At 39.8% G+C, this 24,250-nt stretch overlaps 1 protein-coding gene across 1 annotated transcript in view; it reads left to right on the top strand.

The window, feature by feature from the left end:
- The first annotated feature begins 1,005 nt into the window (after positions 1–1,005).
- Positions 1,006–24,250, top strand: part of ubac1 (UBA domain containing 1) — a 42,798-nt gene continuing 19,553 nt past the window's right edge. Inside the window, exons 1-6 of the mRNA XM_072240273.1 lie at positions 1,006–1,276; positions 16,442–16,562; positions 17,546–17,619; positions 18,015–18,122; positions 20,726–20,828; positions 23,870–23,978. Coding sequence (XP_072096374.1) covers positions 1,139–1,276; positions 16,442–16,562; positions 17,546–17,619; positions 18,015–18,122; positions 20,726–20,828; positions 23,870–23,978 — 653 coding nt within the window. The 5' untranslated portion in view covers positions 1,006–1,138. The remainder of the gene's footprint in view (positions 1,277–16,441; positions 16,563–17,545; positions 17,620–18,014; positions 18,123–20,725; positions 20,829–23,869; positions 23,979–24,250) is intronic.

Genomic DNA, 24,250 nt, shown 5'->3' with positions numbered 1-24,250 from the left:
CTGAGCATATTGGGAACAGCTTCTTCCTCCTTGCCATCAGATGTTTGAATAGTACATGAATCATTGAATACCATCTTGCTAGGCCTCTTTTGCATTTATTTTTGGTAACTTAAAGTAAACTTTATGTCTGGCACTGTACTGAGGCAAAACAACACATTTCATGGCATATGTCAGTGATAACAAACTTCATTCTGATTCAGTTTCTCCACACTGGAGAGCATTCAGCTAGACTGCATATGGGTCGGGGCGGGGGGGTGGGGTTGCTACTGCACAGAACCAGAAAAAGCTACAGAAAGTTGTAAGGTTATTCAACTCCATCTGGGGCACTAGCTTCTGTAGTATCCAATACATCTTCAAGGAGCGGTGCCTCAGAAAGGTGGCGCCCATTGTTAAGGACCCCCATCACCCAGGACATGCCCTCTTCTCATTGCTACCATCAGGAAGGAGGTGCAGAAGCCTGATGGCACACACACACACACACACACACACACACACAGCAATTCAGGAAGAACTTCTTCCTCTCTGCCAAACAATTCCTGAATGGACTTTGAATCCATGAACACCATCTTACTTTTTTTAATACATTATTTCTGTTTTGCACTGCTTTTACTTTAACTATATAATATACATATATGTTTACTTATTGTAATTACTTTAATTATTTATTTTTTCTTTCTATATTATCATGTATTGCATTGTACTGCTGCTGCTGTTAACAGGTGATAATAAACCTGATTCTGTTTCTCCTCGAATTTTAAGCTATTCAATATACATATACTGTAATAGATTTTTTCCTTCTTCTTCTATATTATGTATTGTATTGAATGCTGCTGCTAAGTTAACAAATTTCACGACACATGCCGTGATAATAAACCTGATTCTGATTCTGAATAGTTCTACTGTATCACCAAATAAAGGGAACTACAGTAACCACAATCCATTGCATGACGTGCGTCTGCGCACTAGGTGAAGACAAAGAGACCGGCCTCTCTCCCCCCGGGAGCGGGTGAGAGGTGAAAGGTCGCACTGGTCTCTGAGCCTGTGGGCGGAGGGACGGTGAGGAGGTCGGGCGTGGCGTGGAGGTGCCGGACGACTTTGAAAGGCCGTTTGGATAAAGTCGGCGGTAGCGGCCGGGCCCATGTTTGTGCAAGAGGAGAAGATCTTTGCGGGGAAGGTGGTGCGGCTCCACATCTGCACCATGGAGGGGGCCGAGTGGGTGGAGGAGGTGACCGAGGACACAGGGATCGAGAAGCTCAAGGAGCGCTGCCTGAAACAAGTAAGCCAGCCTGGGGATTGTTCTGCCCCGCGGGCCCAGGGGGTGGGGGCAAGGCACGGCACGGCTGCCCTGTACTGGGAGAGGGATGATCTGCCCTGGTGGGAAGTCGGTGCCATGCGGTGTGTTGGTGGTGGGGGCGGCGATTCCTGCCCAGAGCGTTTGGGGGTAATGGGGGGTGGGGAGTTGATCTCTGTCTGGTCAGAGCGTTTTTTGGGGGTGGGACTGGAAGATGCTCCTTGCCCAGAGCGTTTGGGGGAGTCAATACCTGCTCTCAGCGTTTAGGAGGTGGGGGAGGTGAACCCTACCTAAAGCGTTTTGTGGGTGGGGGTGGTTCCTTTCCAGAACGTCTGGGGGAGGGGTGATCCCTGTCAGGGTGTTTGGGGTGGAGGGAGGGAGATGAATCCTGCTGGGATGTTTGGGAAATGGGAACTATTGCCCTCGTGGTTTCAGTGGTTATATCACTGGCTGCCTTTCGCAGGTCGGGGCCCTTGTCCTGCCCTTTCATCCGCCTCCTTCTAGAATACAATTTTGTTCCGTTGTTAAATCACTGAGGCTTTACTATCAGCATTTCATCTTCAATGCTCCCAGTGAACCTTGCTTAGGACGTTGGCATCTTTGCAACTTGGGAAGTGTGATTTGTTTCATGTGTCCTTTGGCAAAGACTGCATTCCATAAATAAATGTACTAAGCCATCTGAATTCTATCTGTACTGCGTACATGGTGTAACTTTTAAAGTAGTTTCCCCATTTACCCACCAATTTAACCCCTTGCTAATCTCAGGACAATTTACCATGACCAGTTAACCTACTGACCGGTACATCTTTGGACTGCGGGAAGAAACCTGGAGCACTGGAAGGAATCTACAAACTTGCTTCAGAGGGCGCTGGAATTAAACGCCAAACTCCGTTGCCCCGAGCTGTATTAGCGTCACGCTATTGATTCAGGAAACGTTCCTGAACAGATTTCACAAATTCCATCCTATCCAGGCCCTTGTCACTTGAGTTTTTTTTACCCTTGAACTCTCCCTTTTTGATTCTATTACAGTTGAAGTTTTATAAGTTTTCAATGTTGTGTAGTTCAAAGCAGGCTTATTTCTAGTCCTGACGTTTAGGAACTTTTGTGTACATGATGCTGTAAGTGGACTGCCTTTTCTGCTCCTCAACTGGATTGTAATCTGTGCACAGTCTGCTTTTTAATGGTAAATAGGCTTTTTCATTGGCTTTTTAAGGATCTAAGTGTTGGTTTTGGCCTGTCGCTAGCCTCAAGATTGTGGATTCATGTCCTACTCCGGATATGTGACTACTTAATCTTCATTAGTAGTTATTTCAGTGCAGAATTTGAAGTGCCTTGATGTTGGAACTGCTCTCTTTAAAGTGCCCCATCTGTTAAAGGTTTGCTTGGCACGAGACCTGGCCAATCACTGTCCCCCAGCTAGCTAAAAATAAGTTCTGGAAATCATTCTCATTTCAATCTGTGGGACTTCACTATGCCTGAGCTAGCTGCAGAGTTTTCTTGCATAATAATAGTGAACACAATTTCCCTTTTCTTTGTCAGGCAGGTGTGTTTTGGAGCTGCAGCGATGGCCTGTGTTTTACAAATGCAAGCATTTTCTATTAATTTAAGTACATAGAAAACACGCAACTTACAATTTATTATGGATTTATTTGACAGGGTCATAAATTTATTAGCACATATTTGCTTGAGCTGTTTCAAAGCCCCATCATCATCTAGGTGGTCATTGCAAACTAGACTAATTATGTAGAAGATGATGCTCAAAAAACTGGTGCCTAGGTCTGAAGGAGTTGATGTCAGTCCTTAAAGCTATGATCTTTGTTGAAAATTATTTTCAGCTAGTTTGCATTATTAAATTATGAAGTGTTTCTTATCAGCAGTTTTTGGATTTTGGTTCCAGTGAATTCTTGATTTGGATTAATAGTTTGTCTTTTGCTCAGTTTTTTTAAAGTTTGGGCTCCTTCTTTCACTTGTGCCCTGGCAATTACTAACTGCCAAAAATAGATGAACTCAGAGTGCAGTGTTCAGCTGTTGGAAATACTCTGCACTAGCAGCTTAATGCAAAGTTAGATCACTTTATGTTAAAATCATAATGATTAGTTCTTGTCGCTAGTGAAGTGAAATATTTTAAAATCTTGATTTTGATGATTCCTTTTATTTAGTTTGCTGCATATCTTTTTTTTCCATCTCACTGTTTATTATGGAAGTGGTCTTTTCAGATTTAACGTTGTGATTATGAAGACCGATCATCACAGACTTGATGCGCTGATTGTCCTCTTTGGCTGTTAATTTTCCAAGCAAAGGGAATTTTTCTATTCTATACAGTGTAGCTGATCTTGCAGCCCAGAAGAAGGGGAATTTGCATTGCAAAGGAGATCTATATCCATTTGTGCACCTTGTAATTTCCACAATATGCTTCTATAAAAATGTGTATACCAGTGTTACCTAGTTATGACAACTTCCCAACTTTAAGTAAATAGTAGGACAAAGATTCTTGGGTTTGATCTAATTGACTGTGAAGAATTAAGTTGATGAGTAATTCCTGCATCCTGGCTTTGAACGAAGATATTTGTCTGATCACTTGCGCACTTCCGAGACCTCGGGTTTGATGTTTGCAAGAAAGAGTGTGTGAAAGTATGATCATGCTAGATTGGATGTCAGGTTACTTGCCAACATTATGCACAAATGAATCTTAAATTTGTATTTATTCTGCAGCCTTTTGAATTAGTGCATCCTTTATTTAAAAAAAATCCAGGTCACCATCAGGCACAATAACTTGGTTGCTAACTGCAAGCCAGGGTAGTTAATAATCACCCAGACTTGTGCACAGAAACATGTTACTCACACAAAATGCTGGAGGAACTTAGCAAGCCAGGCAGCATCATTGGATTTCCAACATCTGCAGATTTTCTCGTGTTTGAGACAAGAACATGTTAGTTTAGTTTTCATTTGGAAGAACAGCTGAATGGGAGAAAACCCACAAATTAAGATGGAACCATTTGTTTTATATTGTTAGAAAGTGTGTGTGAATTATTTACCAATGTTGGAAGGAAGAATGATATCCCAATGTTAAAGTTTGGAAAAGGTGGAATGTTTTATAGTTAAGTAGATCACCGTCACTGTGAAAGCAATGGTGTTTGTGTGAAAATGAGTTCTCTGGCTTTCACTTTCCCATGGTGTCAGAAAGAAATTGGAAGTACATACTTGAATGAAGATGTGTCTGGGCCATTTTGTAGTTGCAACCTTGTCCGCTAAGTTTGCACCTTCAATTTCTATCTGAGTAAGTTGGATCATCTAAAGGAACAAGGCCTAGAAAAACGCAAAAGACATGGATTATCATTTTTGGAAGAGAACTTTCTATCAATATGTCCAGAAAAGTGCCTGGGATCAAACAGCATGCAACGATTCTTTATTCTGGCTGATCTGCTAGAGTCATTGATCAGAATCCAGTTAGATGCAGACAGTGAAAGAAATGCTCAGTTTTCTTTTAATAAATTGGTTCCTTTTTTTAAAAATACTGTTTCTCTTTCTGTCTTTGCAGATTTGTATATTTTTTTCTCTTTCAGTGTTGTACCTAAGTTTTGAGGTTTTTGGCAATGACATTTTTGTTGAGGATAGCGCAAGAGTATTTGAGTTTGGCTCTTGGTATAGTTGTTTGAGTACCTTCAGGCTTCACGAAATAAATAGATGTCCAATTTGCTCCAGAACTTGTTTTCCATTTTACTCGTATCTTACTGTCCAATTCAATATGTTAACTCTTTGGTAATGTACATGCCATTGACACAGCCAGAAGCTGAGTTTAGCCCACAGGAATGGTATGCACATTGTTCCTGTCTCTGGCTATAGCTAGTTATTCTTGGCCAGACAAAATTTTTGATTCTGGTTCAAACGTGTTGATTTCACCATCATTAATGTGCTGCCAGCCAGAGCATGTTATTTTTAAACTTGGGAAAGCTGTGTAAGATATTTGATGGATGAAATCTACTGCTGTGTTGGCCAGTTGGTAGTTATATTCCAGAAGACTGTTTTAAAAGATGAACTGAAAACAAACTTATCAAGACCAAATTTGTTGTGTTTGTATGTGAAAGTCTTGATTATTACTTTTATCTCCTTCCTTTACCCACTTTTTACTTGAAGCTATTTTGCCTGTATCTTTACCTGCATGTTATTGATTTCATTTGTTGTTGCTGGTTTCAAATTTTCTCTTTTTGTACTTCCAATCCTCTTCTCTAATTTCATAACCAAACAGTTGTCATTCTGCTACCTACTGAAACATTTGTATAAGCCCCACAAGGAAATTGAAATCTGACTCCCATTCCAAATACATTGTGCATTCCAAGATACCAGATTCAAATTTTGTTTATTCATTGTATATCGAAATGTGCTATTTGCATTAACAACCAACACATCTGAGAGTGTGCTGGGGGCAGCCGGCAGTGATGCCAGACATTCCAGTGTCAACATAGTATAGCCACAATGCTTGGCAGAACAATACAGAACATAACAAACAACAAAACAACAAAGCAAGACCCATTCCAGCCTCCCTTTCACCCACTCGCAGACATTGGGCTTTGACTTCCCCACTGTACTCGCAGAGATTCGCAGACTCTCGGGACTCCAGCTAATGAACCTCAATTTTCGGACTTCTGATTTGACCCTTGGGCCTCGATTCTTGGCATTGACACTGAGGAATTGCTGATCACCGAGCGCTAGGCTTTGAACTCTGGACTTGGAATGGCAAGACCCTGAACACTAGGCCTGAAACTCGGGTCACACCAGTTGGTGAGCCCAGGGGGTGAATGGGACTCTTTCTTCCTACCCACATGGTATCCCAACTTGCTGACTTGAGGGGTGCTCATCGACACTGGTCTGCCAGCTCAACATCCTGGTCTGGTCTGTGAATGTCCCCTGTCTACGTTGCTGGCCTTCCAGCACATGGTGGAGACTTTGACTCCAGCCTGACCTCTAATTCCCCCATATCCCTGTCGCTAAACCCCAACCTGACCCCTAACACTCCTGTCCCTAAAACAATCTCTACGAACCTAATGAAAATCTTTTTAAAAAAACATTAAATCTGAGCTGCAACTCAATGGAAGTCACAGTTTAGCACCATTAAAATAAATACACTAACTAAAACTAATTTTCTTATCATTGCTGTTGGTGATGCCTGTCCCTGTACTGCATCTTTCCCATCTGGTCATATTTTTCACTACCAAAGACTTACTAGCTTTTGTGGAAGTGATCTAATCCTTATTACTGAAATCAATTATTGTCACTGGTTCAAAATCCTGGAGATTCCTATAGTGAGAGCTGGTATTTCCAGCAATTCCCATGAATTTATTTAAAGATACAAGAAAGATATTTGGAGTATTGTGAGTAGTTTCAGGCCCCATATCTAAGAAAGGATGTGCTGGCATTGGAGAGGGTCCAGAGGAGAGTTGAGAATGATCTTGGGAATGAAAGGGTTAATGGATGAGGAGGAGTGTTTGATAGCGCTTGGCCTGTATTCGCTGGAGTTTAAAAGAATGAGGGTCAATCTCATTGAAGCCTTTTGAATATTGAAAGTCTTGGGTGGAGTGGACGTGAAGAAAATGTTTCCAGTAAAGGGAGAGCCTAGGACCAGAGGGCACAACCTCAGAGAAGAACAGAGATTAGGAGGAATTCATTGCCATGTGTGGCTTTGGGTATATTTAAAGCAGAGGCAATTAATTAGTAAAGGCATCGAATGTTATGGGGAGAATGCAGGAGTAGGTCCACTGCTCCACTCTTTCTACACCCCTTGACTATGTGGCTAGGCACAGCTCAAATTCCATCTATAAATTTTCTGATGACACAATTATTGTCGGCAGAATTTCAGGTGGTGATGAGAGGGCGTACAGGAATAAGATATATCAGCTATTTGAGTAGTACCACAGCAACAACCTTACACTCAATGTCAGTAAGATCAAAGAACTGATTGTAGACTTTCAGGAATGGCAAGATGAGGGAATACACACACACCAGTCTTCGTGGAGAGATCAGAAATGGAGAGAGTGAGCAATTTCAAATTCCCAGGTGTCAGTATCTCTGAGGATCCATCCTGGGCCCAACATATCGATGCAGCTACACAGAAGGCATGACAGTGGCTATATTTCATTAGGCGTTTGAGGAGGTTTGGTAAGTCACCAAAGACACTTGCAAATTTCTACTGTTTACTACGGAATTGAATTGAATTTATTTCTTATGTCTTTCATGTACATGAGGAGTAAAAATCTTTATGTTGCGTCTCCGTCTAAATGTGCAATATGCAATCATAGCAATTTATAATAATTTATAAAAATAGAACAGTTAATGTAATGTAGAGTACACTCAAATCAGTCTGATGGCCTGGTGGAGGAAGCTGTCCTGGAGCCTGTTGGTCCTGGCTTTTATGCTGCGGTACTGTTTCCCGGACGGTAGCAGCTGGAATAGATTGTGGTTGGGGTGACTCAGATCCCCAATGATCCTATGGGCCCTTTTTACACAACTGTCCTTGTAAATGTCCTGAATCATGGGAAGGTCACAACTACAGATGCGCTGGGCTGTCTGCACCACTCTCTGCAGAGTCCTGCAATTAAGGGAGGTACAGCTCCCATACCAGGCAGTGATGCAGCCAGTCAGGATGCTCTCAATTGTGCCCCTGTAGAAAGTTCTTAGGATTTGGGGGCCTATACCAAACTTACTCAACCGTCTGAGGTGAAAGAGGTGCTGTTGTGCCTTTGTCACCACACAGCTGATGTGCACAGACCACGTGAGGTCCTCAGTGATGCGGATGCTGAGAAACTTGAAGTTGTTTACCCTCTCAACTCCAGATCCATTGATGTCAATAGGGGTTAGCCCGTCTCCATTCCTCCTGTAATCCACAACCAGCGCCTTTGTTTTTGCGATATTGAGGGAGAGGTTGTTTTCTTGACACCACTGTGTCAGAGAGATGCCTTCTTCCCTGTAGGCCACCGCGTTATTGTTTGAGATAAGGCCAATCAATGTAGTGTCATCGACAAATTTAATTAGCAGATTAGAGCTACGTGTGGCGACGCAGTCATGGGTATACAGGGAGTAAAGGAGGGGACTCAGTTCAGAGCCCTGAGGGGCTCCTGTATTGAGAGTCAGAGGGGTGGAGGTGAGGGAGCCCACTCTTACCACCTGCTGGCAATCTGACAGGAAGTCCCGAATCCAGCTGCACAAAGTAGGGTCAAGTCCGAGGTCTCTGAGCTTCTTGTCAAGCCTGGTTGGAACTATGGTGTTGAATGTTGAACTGTAGTCCAAGAACAGCATTCTCACATAAGCATCCTTCTTCTCCTAATGTGCATTCTAACTGGCTGCATCACCATTTGGTATGGGGGGGGGCTACTGCACAGGATCAAAATAAGCTGCAGAAAATTATATAAACTTAGCTAGCTTCATCATGGGGATTAGTCTCTGTAGTATACAAGATGCCTTCAAGGAATGGTGCTTCAAAGGTGGCATCCATCATTAAGGATCCCCATCACCCAGGACATGCCTTGTTCTCATTGTTTACCATCAGGAAGGAGGTACAGGAGCTGAAGGCACACGCTGGATTCAGGAACAGCTTCTTCCCCTCTACTGTCAGATTCCTGAATGGACATTGAACCCACTACTTTTTTTAAATTTTGGACTAATTTAATTTAATTATATAAAAACATGATGTAGAAATTCATGTTTTTTCTCTATTATTATGTATTATACTGCTGCCACAAAGACAACAAATGACACCAGACGTACTGGTGATATTAATTCTGATTCTGAATGGGGTTGAGAGGGAAAATAAATCAGCCACAATGGAACAGTAGAGCAGATTCAATAGATCAAATAACCTAGTTCTGCTCCTATACCTTATGGTCTAATGTACCCTAAACTGGTTTACCCATTTGCTATCTGACTTGACTGAGATCTCTTAAGTGCATTGGGGCCCTGCTCCTTGCCTAAGCTACTTCAGTACTATCTGATAAATCAAGTAGCATTTTAAAATTTGCTTATGAAGCAATGTCACATCTGGAAGTTAATCTCAAGGTGTTTTGCCACTTGGAATCAATAAACATGGTTAGAACATTAACTATCCACAGAAAAATAATCATCAGCCCTTCCATATCATTCCTGCAAACTGTTCTATGTGTTGTAGCCAAGATATCACACAAGGAATAATTCCTTGATTAATTCCTTGTGTGACATCCAGACTAGAGTAAACATAAATATTAATTCCTTGTGTGACATCCAGACTAGAGTAAATATAAAAAAATATATTTGGCTCAGAATGCTTTTAAAAAGCTTTCCAGTATCATTATTGGTAATTTCTTAATTGATTAAAACTTTGTATTGAGCGTTTGCTTGTCTTTTCCATTAATGTTCTTCAAGTCCATTATGTAATAGGTGTTAAGTGTTTACAAGTTAAATTTCTACATCTTATTTTCAAGCTGCAGGGCTTTTAAAATTTGTATTTTAATTGTTATTTGGAGAAACGACATATTTTGGTTATGCTATTGGTGTGAGAAGTGTTAGCTGAGATGCAGTAGATATTTTGGCCCTCAATCTCATGTCTTGATTAAATTGGTACCGTAGTTTTGAATTGTCAATTATTTTTGGTGTAGTTGTGCTTTTACTAGGTGTTCTTTATTAATAGATTGAGGCCACAGACCTTCCAGTAAGTAATGCTCGGAACTTTTGAGATCTGTATTGTGTAGGGCCCTCAATCTCGTGACTTGGTTAATTTGGTATTTTTACATTCTTAGTTACTCTTAGACTGGTTGTGCTTTTACTGAGTGTACCTAGAATTCAGTGTTGAAGGAATTTATTCTTGGCTTGGAGTGGTTGGAAAATGGTTCTGGTGAAAGATGGTAAGGTTGTTGGTTTTGGGCCTTTGAGTTCTCTACAAATAGGTTATATTCCACTTTATAATAGATTGAAACAATGGACCTTTTATTAAGTCAAATTTAGTGCAGGGCCTTCTTCTCAATGTCTTGATTAAGTTGGCATTTTATTTTTGCATTGCTAATTATTTTATTATGAGATTCGCTAAAGGGAAAACTAGTTTTCACCTTCTAAATGATTGATTCTTGAGGCAAGAGTACCAGGAAGATCAGACATCCATTGATATCATCTTTTTGCAACAGCTTCCTTGATGCATTTAACTGTCATAGTGTGGTGACTTCATAAATAAGTGTGATACTACCTTGCTGGCTCTATGCACATGCACTTCCACTAGGGGATGCTGGAAACTGATTTACTAAGGCAAGGAAATCCAAGTAGCATCTAATAATAGCATCTTACTACTTATCTATTAACTGTGCAGCACAATATTTACTTCCTGCTATCTGGGACACGGGTGCTATTTTCCAACACTAATCTGAAAAATACTCTTGTGAAGTTATGATTTATCATAATGTAAAATGCCATAATAGAATTATTATTTAATTCCAATAACACTAAGCGGAAAAATCTTTCCAAATTTGTGAGTTTCCTACCTTTTAGTAAAAGTGGTATGTTTGTAGAATAAGAAGTTGGAGTTTGCAGTTTTGTTGAAATGTGCTGGACGGCTTCATAGAGTTTTGATCTGCAGTATAAAGTCCTTAAGCTTGTATAAAGTTTACTGCTCTGGAAAATGGTAGTTCACATCAGTGTCATGATATTGTTAGGCTTTGGAAATTTGTGTGAAAAAGTGATATTCCGTTCACAAAGTAGCTGTTACACATGGCTTGAACTGATTGACCAGAACACATTCCTGCATTGTCTTTAAGTTAGAAAAATATTCCATACCATTGACAAATAAAATATGACACCAAGCCACAAAAGATGTTGGGACAGATCAAAAGCTTAATTGACGAGGTGGTTTTAAGACCATAAGATATAGAAGCAAAATTAGGTCATTTGGTTCATCGAGTGTGCTCTGCCATTTCATCATGGCTGATCCATTTTTCCCCTCAGCCCCAATCACCTGCCTTCTCCCCATATCCCTTCATGACCAGAACAGTCAAGAATCTATCAACCTCTGCCTTAAATATACATAAAGACTTGGCCTCCACAGCTGTCTGTGGTAAAGAACTCCACAGATTCACCACTCTCTGGCTAATAAAATATCTTCTCATCTCCATTCTAAAAGGATGCCCCTCTATTCTGAGGTTGTGCCTGCTAGTCTTAGACTCTCCCATCATAGGAAACCTCCTCTCCACATCCACTCATCAAGACCTTTCACCATTCGATAGGTTTCAATGAGGTCACCATTCTTCGGAAATCTAGTGAATATAGTCCCAGAGCCATCAAATGCCCTTCATATGACAAGCCATTCAATCCTGGAATTATTTTCATGAACCTCCTTTGAACCCTCTCTAGTTTCAGCACATCCTTTATAAAATAAGTGGCCCAAAACTGCTCACAATATTCCAAGTGAGGCATCACCAGTGCTTTATAAATATCAATATTACATCCTTGTTTTTATATTTTAGTCCTCTTGAAATGAATGTTAGCATCGCATTTGCCTTCCTCACCACGGACTGAACCTGCAAATGAACCTTCAGGGAATCCTGCACAAGGACTCCCAAGTCCCTTTGTGCCTCAGTTTTTTGTATTTTATTTCCATTTTAAAAAATTGTCAACCCTGTCATTTCTTCCACAAAATTGCATGACCATACACTTCCCAACACTGTATTCCACTTGCCATTTCTTTGTCCTTTCTCCTAATCTAAGTCCTTCTGTAGTTTCTCTACTTCCTCAGAACTATCTGCTCCTCCACCTATCTTCATATCACGTGCAAACTTTGCATCAAAGCCAACAATTCCATCATCCAAATCATTGACATATAACATAAAAAGAATCAGTCCCAACACTGACCCATTCGTTGCCTCCTGCCAATCAGCCACTGCTTTATCCAGGTTAGAACCTTTCCTGTAATACCATGGGATCGTAGCATGTTAAGCAGTTTGAGGTGTGGCACCTCATCAAAGGCCTTCTGAAAATCCAAGTACACAGCATCGACCAATTTATTTATTTATTTCATTTCTCTATCCTGCTTCTTATTTCTTCAAAGAATTCCAAAAGATCTGTCAGGCGAGATTTTCCCTTGAGGAAACCATTCAGACTACAGCCTCCAAGTACCCTGAGACCTTATCCTTAGTAATCGACTCTCAACATCTTCCCAAAAACTGAGGTCAGACTAACTGGCCTATAGTTTCCTTTCTTCTGCCTCTCTCCCTTCTTGAGGACTGGAATGACATTTGCAATTTTCCAATCTTCTGGAAACATTCCAAAATCTAGTAAGTCTTGAAAGATCATTTTTACTGATCCCTCCATAATCTTTGCAGCCACCTCTTTCAGAACCTTGGGGAGTACACAGTGCAGGTGACATATCTACCTTCAGACCTTTCAGATTCCCAAGAACCTTCTCCCTAGTAATGGTAATTTCACACACTTGATAACCCTTGACACCTGGAATTTCCACCATCCTGCTAGTGTCTTCCACAGTTAAGAGGCACAGCTGATTTTTTTTTTTTATTGGTGATCATATATAAGGTACTACATTGCATAGAGAAATGAAATCTGAAGCACTACTTAAGGAGAAGGTGAAGAGCATTAGTCATGAAGAAATGCAAGGATGATATTAGAGGCTCCTCTCAGAGTAGAATGCGTGAAGGTGTGATGAAGGTAATGATGCTATAGGCACTTGTAAGTGAATGAACTAAAAAAGACTTTCCTTACGTATGTCATCTAGTTTAAAAACTTGTTAATATTAATGGGGGTCTGTTGGCTGCACCCCCTCCTTTCTTCTTGGTCATCATCAAATTAAAATTTACCAGAATATTGCAGCTAGCCTTCATGAATCATGTTTCGGGAAGGCATTCAAGAGTCGAGAGAGAAGAGAAACATATTAGTAATTGGGGGTAGTATAGTCGGGAGTAGACACAATTTTCTTTTGCAAGGTTCAAGAGTCGCAAAGGCTGTGCTGTCTGCCTGGTGCACAAGTTCAAGACATGTCATCTGACCTGCAGAGGAAAAGGGAAAGATCCAATTATCATGGTCCATTTGGGTACCAATGACATAGGAAGAACAAGGGAAGAGCTTCTGCTGAGGGAACTTGAAAAGTTCAGGACTAAACTAAAACACTGAACTAAAAAGGTAATAATCTCCAAATTGTTACCTGAGCCATGTACAAGTTGACACAGGGTTAGTGAGAACAGAGAATTAAATATGTTGTTCAAGGATTGGCATGGGAGAAATAGGTTTGATTTTGTAGGGCATTGGCACCAGTATTAGAAAGGAGGGAGGAGCTGTTCTGATGGGACAGGCTCCATCTGGGGCCAGAGTCTTGGCGAAATGCTTAACTAGGGCTCTGCACAGAATCTAGGTAAAGGGCCGGAGAGGAAGGAATCTGATATGAGATGAGAATGGACCATAGGAGAAAGGGAAGGAGGAGGGAACCCAGGGTGAGGCAGTTAAGAAGAGGTAAATGGTTAGAGTGGTGAACAGAAGAAGGGGGCATTTTTTTTACCAGATGGAGAAATCAATGTGCATGCCAGCAAGTTGGAGGCCAGCCAGATGGAATAAAGGTGTTGCTCCTCTATCCTGAGGGTGGCCTCATCGTAGCCAATTCTTCTGTTCAATTCTCTCAGTAACTTTGTCCATTCCATTGTCTTTGCCCATAACTAGCATTACATCTTAACATTCAATCCTTCACCTTGATGAATGGTCATAGATTGTGAAGAACCTGTTACATACGTAGATGCCCGGGATAATGGAGTCAGCAACTAGGGAATGGCCAAAAGCTATGGTGATGTCTTTGACCTTGCTGATAGTCAACTGGAGGAAATTTCCAGTTATTGAAGACTATGTTTGATGCACAGCCTAATAGTTTACATAATGTGTCAAGCAGAATGGCGCTGTTTATAATCAATATATGTACAAAAACTATTGCCATAGGAGAGCTTATAAATGAGAAATGGAAGGGGGTGGGGGATAATTTCTTGGCAGAGTCTGGTGGCGTGTGAACAGAAACTGTTGCAATTGATTTTGGTCTGACTGGATCAATAAGAAAGCGACCAAGTAAAGTGCATTGCTGCCAAATGGATAATTGCAGAGGGGCAGGTGGAAGAAAGTTCACCACTGGTAAAGCGGCCCCCACCATTGAGCACATTTACATGAAATATTGTTGCGGGAAAGCAGCATCCATTGTCTGAGACCCCCACCACCCAGGACAAGCTCGCTTCTCACTGTTGCCATCAGGAGCCTCAAACTCGCACCACAAGGTACAGGAACAGTTATCACTCCTGGCTCTTGAACCAGGGCATAACTTAGCTCAACTTCACTTGCCCTATCATTGAAATGCTCCCACAACCTACGGACTCATTTTTCAAGGACTCTTTCTCTCATGTTCTCAATATTTATTGCTTATTTATTTATTCTTGTTGTTTATTTTTGTATTTGCACAGTTTGCCTTTTGCACACTGGTTGAAAACCTAAGCTGGTGCAGTCTTTCGTTGATTCCATTATGGTTATTATTCTATTAAGAATTTATAGAGTGTGGCCACAATAAAAGAAAATGAATCTCAGGGTTATATATGGTGACATGTATGTACTTTGATAATAAATTTACTTTGAACTTTGAAGGTTAGTTTATCAGAATGTCAAAATCTTTTGTAACTTTGCTTGTGTGAGACTTTGGTTAGAAGGATTCAAACTTGTTTCCAGGAAAGAAGATCACAGGTTTGGCAGCCGATGGGACTTTGAAGAAACAGTATTGGAAATGGGATGGTCATTGGCAAAAAGACGAGTGCTTTGATTTTATTTTGGGGAGAGTTTGTTGATGGTAGATAACAAAGGGCTAGTTAAGAAGGGAAGAACAGTGATCAATATTAGCTGTTTACTGTTTTAAGGTTATGTTATCTAAACGTTTGGTGTATAGTACTTGCATTTCTTTGAAGGGGTGGGGAATCAGTCTCAGAAGAGAAACTGGAGCATGAATATTTTTATACACTGACTTTATCTTTAAAAAAATGACTATCCCATTATTGTAACTGGATTAGAACTTTGTCTTCAATGGAAAAATGAAAACTATGCTTGCTTCTTGAACTGTGCTTAAAGTTTGCCTAATGCTTGCAATGTCATAGTCATTACCATTGTCAGTTGTTTTGGAATCTGATAACTGGTGTTTGGTAATACTACTCCACTTATGGTATAGTCATAGTCATACTTTATTGATCCCGGGGGAAATTGGATCAATAAAGTATGACTATGACTCCAAAGGAGTCTGCTACTTTGGACTTGGCTACTCCAAAGACACTCCAAAGGTGGTGTTAGACATAGAATTTTGGTATACTAAAGTAGCAGTACATGTTAAAAATTGGATATTGATATTTGGAGGCCAGCTAGAGAGTGGAGTCCCATCATTACAGACTTTTGATATTTTGATGAGAACATTTGTTATCTGGATGATTTTATCTAATGTGTGCATATAGACTGTTCGCAACTGAGGAATAGCGAGTATGTGAAATTTTCATTTGTGACAACTATGGAGAAAGCATCAGAACACAATTGTCAAATTTAGATTTCTTTTTTCCTGGTAAATTATTTGAGAGTTATGTAACGCTGCAGTAATATGCCGCATTGGCACTGCCTAGCCACTGCAGAGCACGGTGGTAATGTGAGATAATGTCTTAAGAACATAAGACGTGGTGTGAGATGAATATGAACAGCTGAGTGGTTAATGTCAGTTGGGCTTGCCTGAGACATTCTTAGCACTCAGTCCGAGCAGAGAAAATACAGAACAAGCCCTTATATCCATGGGAGGTCCACTGCATGACATGTATTCCTTTCAATTGTGGATAGGACACTTCCTGGGCATCTCTTGCAGCAGGTTCCCTCTGCCCACAGGTCTTTTGCTAAAGAGCCAATTGATTGAGGAGTAAGAGAAAACAGGCAAAATTTATAAATACGTTAATGCAGCATTGGTTTAGCTGGTTTTTTAAAATTTTCTTTCTTTTATCCTGTTACCAGTGCTCTAAGCCTAATAAGAGTGCCAGATAGTGCTCCGGCATTAAAAGATGCAATTCAGGCCTGTATTGTAATGTTTACTGTGGTGTATCTTTAAGAGTTAAGATCACTTTTTTTTTCATTTATTGGCATATCCTGCAGTGTGTACAGGGAGGATTGGAGGATCCAAAGACAGTTACACACCACAAACTCATTCATGCTTCTTCAGAGAGGGTCCTGTCGGACACAAAGACTGTGGCTGAAGAAAACCTCCAGGATAAAGGTGAGTTTCAGCGCAACTATGTGAATGGAAAAGATCTTTGGAGTCAATTTCTTTAGGTAGCAATTCATCATTTTTAAAGGTCAAATACTGATAAAGGAAGCTTGCTTGGGAGTTCACTCTGAGTTCTAATCCTACTGTTATAACTTCCAGAAAAATGGGTATCTAGAGGTGGGATGCATGGAAAGTACGAAGACTTGATGGTGACTGTACTTCAATGACTTGGGTCTGCTGAGTAACTCAGTTGCCCAAACATGAAAAATGTTCAAAGTTCATTGTAAAACAGTTGTCAAAGTACCCACGTTACTTTATACTACCTTGAGATTCATGTTCTTGCAGGCATTAACAGGAAAAGAGTAGTACAATAGAATTTTATGGATAAACTATTCATAGACAAAGACTGACAAAAAGCCAATGTGCAAGAGAAGACAAACTATGGAAATAAAAATAATACTGAAAACATGAGTTGTAAGGAGTCCTTGAAAGTGAGTTTAAAATCAGTTCAGAGTAGTGGTGATTGAAGTTATCTATACTGGTCCAGGGGTCTGCAAGGTAATAACTGTTCTAGACCCTGGTTGTGTTGGAGCAAAGGCTTCTGTACTTTGTACTTGATGGTATTAGTATGAAGAGAGCATGACTTGAATGGTGGGGGTCTTTGAAGGATGCTGCTTTCTTGTAGCAGCACACCATGCATCTCCAGAATTTTCTGTTATTATTTTAGATTTGCAACATCTGCAAATCTTTTGCTCATCAAACCTAAGTCTATGGTGAACCACTGAGTGTCCAGGTAAAATTAATGGCCTAATAAACATTATAGTTTCAACTGCTTTAGGTAATTCCTGTGGTTTAAATGGATAATGATATTTATGCTCACCCTGCTTTGTTTGTTGTAGTCTGGTGAGATGACTGAGTAGTGTGTTCAGATAATCTACTATCAATTGTTCTCTCATCTACATATTCATTTTCACCTTTGGTTTTCATTCTAGATGTTTTATTGTTAATTAAAAAGCGGGCCCCTGCTGCTCCACCCAAAATGGCTGATGTTTCTGCTGAAGAAAAGGTAAACCACTTGTTTGAGATGATGTACGATGCCTTTAGGGTAAAGTTCCACAATATATGAAAGCAATGGTCCAATTCACTGGTTGTTTCATATCACTAAGGATTGCTTGTCATGTCACACAAAGAATTTGCTGTCATCTTGTCGCACTTAATTTTTGGGTTCATCTTGAACTGGAGAGTACTGAATGTGAACTAGAGGCTTTTACATAGTTCTTCATATTTCCTGTGGAAAATAATGATTTATTTATGGAGTGATAAATGAGTACTTCTGACTTTGCCCAGACTGGTTGATTCAGTTTGACTTCACAAGGTGTTAGATATTGCATTAGTAGTTTATAGTCTGCATTACACTCTCAAATGGTAGTCAGATATAATGAGATTTCCCTTCTCTTTCAGAAAAAACAAGAGCAAAAGGCACCAGATAAGGAGGCCATCATGAAAGTGACAGCTCAACTTGCTGCTCGACAGGCTGATCGCATGGTCACTCAGCACAACTTGCGAGATGTACGATACTTTTAATTACATTTTCTCTGCACAATTCTGATCTACTTTGGTCAGGACAAATTCCTATCCATCCCAACAGCTGGCAAGAGGATACAGTTGATGAGCTTATGTAGGCTGTTTCCAAAGTACTTGTTTCTCTATGTGAATTTGAAGAGCACATACAGTTAATAAGATAATGCGTTACCATTGTTAAGTTGAGTTTGTTTTGGATGTTGAAAATGATAAAGCCCAGTTTTAAAGCTCCTGAAAAATGCCACCTGCATTCTGGATGACTTTTAACTGCTGAAGCATGAATGTATTTTCCAACTCAGATTTAATAAGCAACAGATGGTGACAAAGAATTACTTGTAGCAGGATCATCTGGGTTATTGGAATGGTTCCTAAGCCACAGAAAGAGGGTTTCTTGCACGGAAGCCTGTAGCTATCCTGCAGCATCCAGAGGGAAAGTTCTGCTCAGTTGTGCCATACAGATTTTCTTTAAGAAATTACTTGTCTCTTGAAGCCCAGATTTACTTAATATTTGACCATAAAACTCTTGTGACTATGAACCCTAAGTCATCTGAGAGATACTGAAGCTGGTGATAATAGAAGTCTTTATTCATCATCATAGACATTTTTCTGGAGCCGCTATTGGTAGTCTCTCAAACTCAAAAGTACATTACATTTTTATACCCTTAAAATCAAAGGTAACAGTAGGTGATGCAATACCATTTCAGTAGTTACAATGACATTATTTACTTCAATACTTTGGGTTGACAAATGGTTCTTTTGATTTGCATATTTATAATTGATAATTGATGAAGTGTAATTGATAAGACTCATCTGAAGGTTCAAACAGCTTTGCTGGGAGAAAGTAATTAACACAGATTTTCTAAAACTTTCTGACTACAGAGAGCCCAATGATTGATAAGAACTAAGTGATGGTATCATTCTTATCTGCAGGCTTCCTTGAACTTGATTACAATGACACAAATGATCTAAACCCATAGGATTGATGCAGGCCAATTAACACAACTCCATTGTCTTAACGTTTGGCTGATGCATATGCAAAAGTTTCAGTGTCATCATTTAGTAAACCATATCTCTTAGTCTTTGCTCCACAGACAGTTATTTATTTGCAAGGTGTGCTTTTAACTTCAATCTACTGCTTGCGATTTACATCAAGAATTGAAGATTGATTCTTGCTTGAATTAATATCTGCCGTATTCACATAACTCCAGAATACTTCTCAACAAGACCATATCAGACCCTTTGACCCATTGAGTTCTACTCTACCATTCTATCATGGCTGATTTATTATCCCTCTCAACCTCATTTTCCTGCTTTCTCCCTGTAATCTTTGATATCCTCACTAATCAAGAACCTATCAACCTCCATTTTAAATGTGCACAACAATTTGGCCTCCACAGCCATCTGTTGCAATAAATTCCATAGATTCACCATGTCCTGGCTAAAGAAGTTATTCCTGAGCTCTGTTCTAAAGGGACATCCTTCTATTCTGAATTTATGCCCTCTAGTCCTAGACAGCATCACTGTAGGAAATATCATCTCCATGCCCACTCTATCTAGGCCTTTCAATATTTGATAGGTTTCAGTGAGATCCTCTCTCATTGTTCTAAACTCCAGCAAATACAGGCCCAGAGCCATCTAATGCTCCTTGTATTTTAACCCTTTCATTCCTGGAAGCATTCTCATGAACCTTCTCTGGACCCTTTCCAATACCAGCACATCTCTACTTGGATAAGGAGCCCAAAACTGCTCACAATACTCCCAAGTGCGATCTGACTAATGCCTTATATGCCTTGTTTTTATATTCTAGTCCTCTTGAAGTGAATGCTCTTATTTCATTTGCCTTCTTTACCATCAATAAAACCAGCAAGTTAATCTTCACGGAATCCGGCATGAGGACTCACAAGACCCCTTGCATCTCTGATTTCTAAATTTTCTCCATGATTTTCATTAGGCAGGAAAACTAAGGCAACTTCCCTTATAAGGATATTTAACATTGGTTTCCAGTGTTTATGACAGAGCCAAGCTTGCCTATTGGGAGACCTTGCTGCCAAGGCCTACAAAATTGTAGACTGGGAAAGGACTGTCTCCCATCTGATGTTAATTAACTGTCTTATCATATTATTTCCACCTGATGAGCAATATTGAACTCAGCCCTACAGAATAATGATGATCAATTGCAGGAGGTGTTAAGGGAGAGGGTAGAGCTAATGGTGCTTGAATTATAATCACAGAGGGGCTAAATAATGGGAGAAGCAAAACCAAAATATGACCATGTCTACTTTCTAACACTAATTATTGAATAGGCAGTCATGTTGCCTTGTTGCAAGCAATGCAATTTTAGAAGAGTCATTTTGTGCAAAGATGTGGAATTTAAAGAGGGACTAAGTAGAAGCAGATGAACTGGTATAGATATTTACCTGAGTACTAGAGCTTGTGATGTGAAATGACTAGATAAATAACAGCAGGATGTGATTGAGCATTACTGGAAAATATACCAGATGTGCATTGAAAATGTGTCTTTTTTGAACTTTTGTTCAGCCAGACAATGATATTTAACTGAAAATATGTCATAAACCAGTGTGCATTTCTAGTTTCAGACAGAACTCAGGAAAATCCTTGTTTCGCTAATAGAAGTGGCACAGAAGCTGCTAGCGCTAAATCCAGATGCTGTTGAACTATTCAAGAAGGCAAATGGTAAGGTTATCAATTGTTTAAGGAGAGGTAATGGTCTGCTCTCTGGCGATGATTTTGTTTTCTAACCACAAAAATGTACTTTCTAAGGTTATTCCCTAGTACAGATTAGGAGCAACTGAAATTTTAAAGACAAAATTTTTTTTTTTTTTTGAAGACAATTGAACTGAATTATCAGAAGTAATGGCATTTGTAATTGCGGTATTTGGTGCTTTCTGATATTCATTATCCTGTTTTTTCTTTTAAAGATTGTGAGGTGAGACACAATATTATTGAGGACAGAGAATATCATAGTAATGTGACAAGGGACTCTTTCTTTAAAAAAAAAATAAATTATAGAAAGACCTTGTAAAAAGTTTGTGGAAATAACAGACTTTCTGAAAATATTACATTTCTTCACTTCAAAGTTTAAAGTAAATTCGTATTATCAAAGTACATATGTCACCATATACAACCCTGAGTTTCATTTTCTTGTGGACATCTTTACAAATCTATAAAATAATAACTGTAATAGATTCAATCAAAGACCATCCAACTAGGTGTACTTGGCTAGCAAGCCAAAGGGTGGAGCTATATTAAAGTGAACTGAAACCATTTCCTGCATTAATGGCATCCTCAGAGCAGTCTGGGAGTCAGGTTTGTGTCCCAATGAGCTTATGTGTTACAGGATGTAAGAAGGTGTTTATATTTTGCAGTTTTTCATGGAAGTAAATTGGTAACATTGTATCAGTGCCAGATGTGTTTTATTAAATGAAACTACTGCCTTGAATTCTTTGATCAATGTCATTTTGGAGTATGAGACACATACTTTTCCTCAGATTGTCTGAAATATAAATTTTCAAAAGAAAACTAATTAGCAGCTTGGGGAGCTCAGGAAATCACAGGATTCAAATTAATTTTTGATTAATACCAGCTTAAGATTGTGCTGCAGACCAGCGAGAGACATGTAAGAACAGACATTACAGTTCTAAATGTGAGAGTAAAATGTTCATTCTGTTGATTACATTGTATGGCTGAGTGCATGTGCGTTTTTGGAATGTTACGTAGCAAGTAAGGATGTACTGGACTATTTTAAGAAATGAAGTTACTTATTTTCCAAATATAATGAGCATGGTGTTTGAGACCTTATGCGCTGAAGGAAATGATTGTGGAAATCAAAGAAATCAAGGAATTTGACAATTTCTAGTTTATAAAGGGCTATTTAAAGTCCTCCTGTTGAAGCAATGTAACATGCATTTCTATAACTACTTTAAAATGTAAAGCATTCTGAGAAATAGGTGAGCAAAAGTGGGTTTAAAGTAATACTCTGCCTTATTTGTGGAGATTGCTAAATTCTTCCTCCTAAATCTTTGCCAGATCTGGAGGAAGGGATGCTTTAATGAGGTGATAAAACTTGATTGATCATAGAATCATGAATATTTTTTATCAACTCGGTTGTTGGAAATATTATTCACAAATTAGTCTTGATTTGTTTTTGATGTGGTATATGAAACTCTAAGCTGCTATAAAAACAAAAACCGATGGAGATAATCGGCAGGGCAGGTAGCATCGGTGGAGTGGGACAGAGTTTACATTTCCATTTGATGGCATTTCTTCAGAACCGAAAATGAAACTGTTTCTCCAATGCAAGCTCATTAAGCCTTTTCGCTATATTGAATGGCTTGGTCAAATCATTTTGGAGATTAAGCTACTGATTTAGTAAAAACTGTGCAGAGAAGATATTTATTCCATGTTTAAATTTTCAAATATTTTTAATAGCTGTGTCATGTGTGAGATGGCTAATATTCTGTTGTTCAAAGGTAGCAAGGATAGGCCAGTGAACCTCAGGCGTGTGAGCCTTACTTCCACTGGAGGGAATTCTGGGGAAGAAGATCTAACATCTCTTGGATTGTCAAGGCCGAAGGCCTCAAGAAAAGTTGTCATGTTTTGTCTGAGTGAGGTCATATCTGACGAAGCTTTTCAAAGTGGTAACTAAACTGGATGAAGATAGGGCAATGGATGTTGTCTTTATGGACTTTAGTAAGGTCTTTGATAAGGTCTTGTCTATTTTGACTAAAATAAGTCAAAGACAGCATTGTTTCTGTAAAGAGAAATCTTGCATGACATATCTGCTAGAGTTCTTCGAGGAGGTAACAAGCAGTGTGGATAAAGGAGACACAGTGGATGTCATTTACTTGGATTTTCAGAAGGCATTTGAAAAGGTGCCAGACATAAGGCTGCTTAACAAGATAAAATCCCATGGCGTTACAGGAAAGATACTGCCATAGATAGAGGAATGGCTGACAGGCAGGAGGTGGTGAGTGGGAATAAAAGCAGTCTTTTCTGGTTGGCTGCCGATGACTAGTTGTGTTCCTGAGGGGTCAGTATTGGGACTGCTACTTTTCACATTATTTGTCAGTGATCTGGATAATGAAATTGATGGCTTTGTGGCAAAGTTTGCAGAAGATACAAAAATACGCGGAGGGGTGGGTTGTGCTGAGGAAGCAATGCGACTACAGCAGGACTCAGACAAATTGGAAGAATGGACAAAAAGTGGCAATTGGAATACAGTGAGAAATGTATGATGCATTTTGGCAGAAGGAACATAGTGCAAGACTTTCTAAATGGAGAGAAGGTTCAAAGATCAGAGGGACGTAGGAGTCCCTGTGCAAGACCCCCAGAAGGTTAATTTACAGGTACAGTCAGTGGTAAAGAAGGCAAATGCAATGTTGGCATTTATTTCAAGGGGAATAGAATATAAAAGCAAGGAGGTGATGCTGAGGCTTTATAAGACGCTAGTCAGGCCACACTTGTCAACAGTTTTGGGCCCCGTATCTCAAAGGATCTGTTGTCCTTGGAGAGAGTCCAGAGGAGGTTCATGAGGATGATTGCAGGAATGAAGAGTGAACTTATGAGGAGCGTTTAACAGCTTTAGGCCTGTACTGACTGTAATTTAGAGGGGTGACCTTGGAGGAATTTTTTCAGCCAGAGAGTAGTGAATCTGTGGAATGCTCTGAAAAACTGGATTATTGTGATCATTGCTAGCATATTCTTCCTTTCCGTAGCCATGCTGGATGAGGATGAGGAAGAACGGGTGGATGAGGCAGCTTTACGTCAACTGACGGAAATGGGCTTCCCCGAGAGCCGAGCAGTTAAAGCATTGCGGCTGAATCAGTGAGTGTGTTTATAAGAAAGGATGGAATTGTGGACATAGTTCTGCCCATTTCTCCTAATACTATATATGTGCACTAAAGGCTGTCAGGGCTAGAGTCCTCTGTGGAATATGTTGTATCTTAAGCAGAGAACCTTATAAATAGTATTTACGTAAATGGGGCACTATTTCATTTTCAAACGACTTGCTTTTTCTAAACATCTCTTTGTTACAATAGCTCAGCTATTGGAAATGCTGATATTTTTTAAATGCCCCGATCTGGGACCTTGGAATA

Source organism: Mobula birostris, chromosome 22 (genome assembly GCF_030028105.1).
Source record: "Mobula birostris isolate sMobBir1 chromosome 22, sMobBir1.hap1, whole genome shotgun sequence".
Lineage (NCBI taxonomy): Eukaryota > Metazoa > Chordata > Chondrichthyes > Myliobatiformes > Myliobatidae > Mobula > Mobula birostris.
Note: the sequence above shows the minus strand (reverse complement) of the source record. Positions and strands in the feature narration are given on the sequence as shown.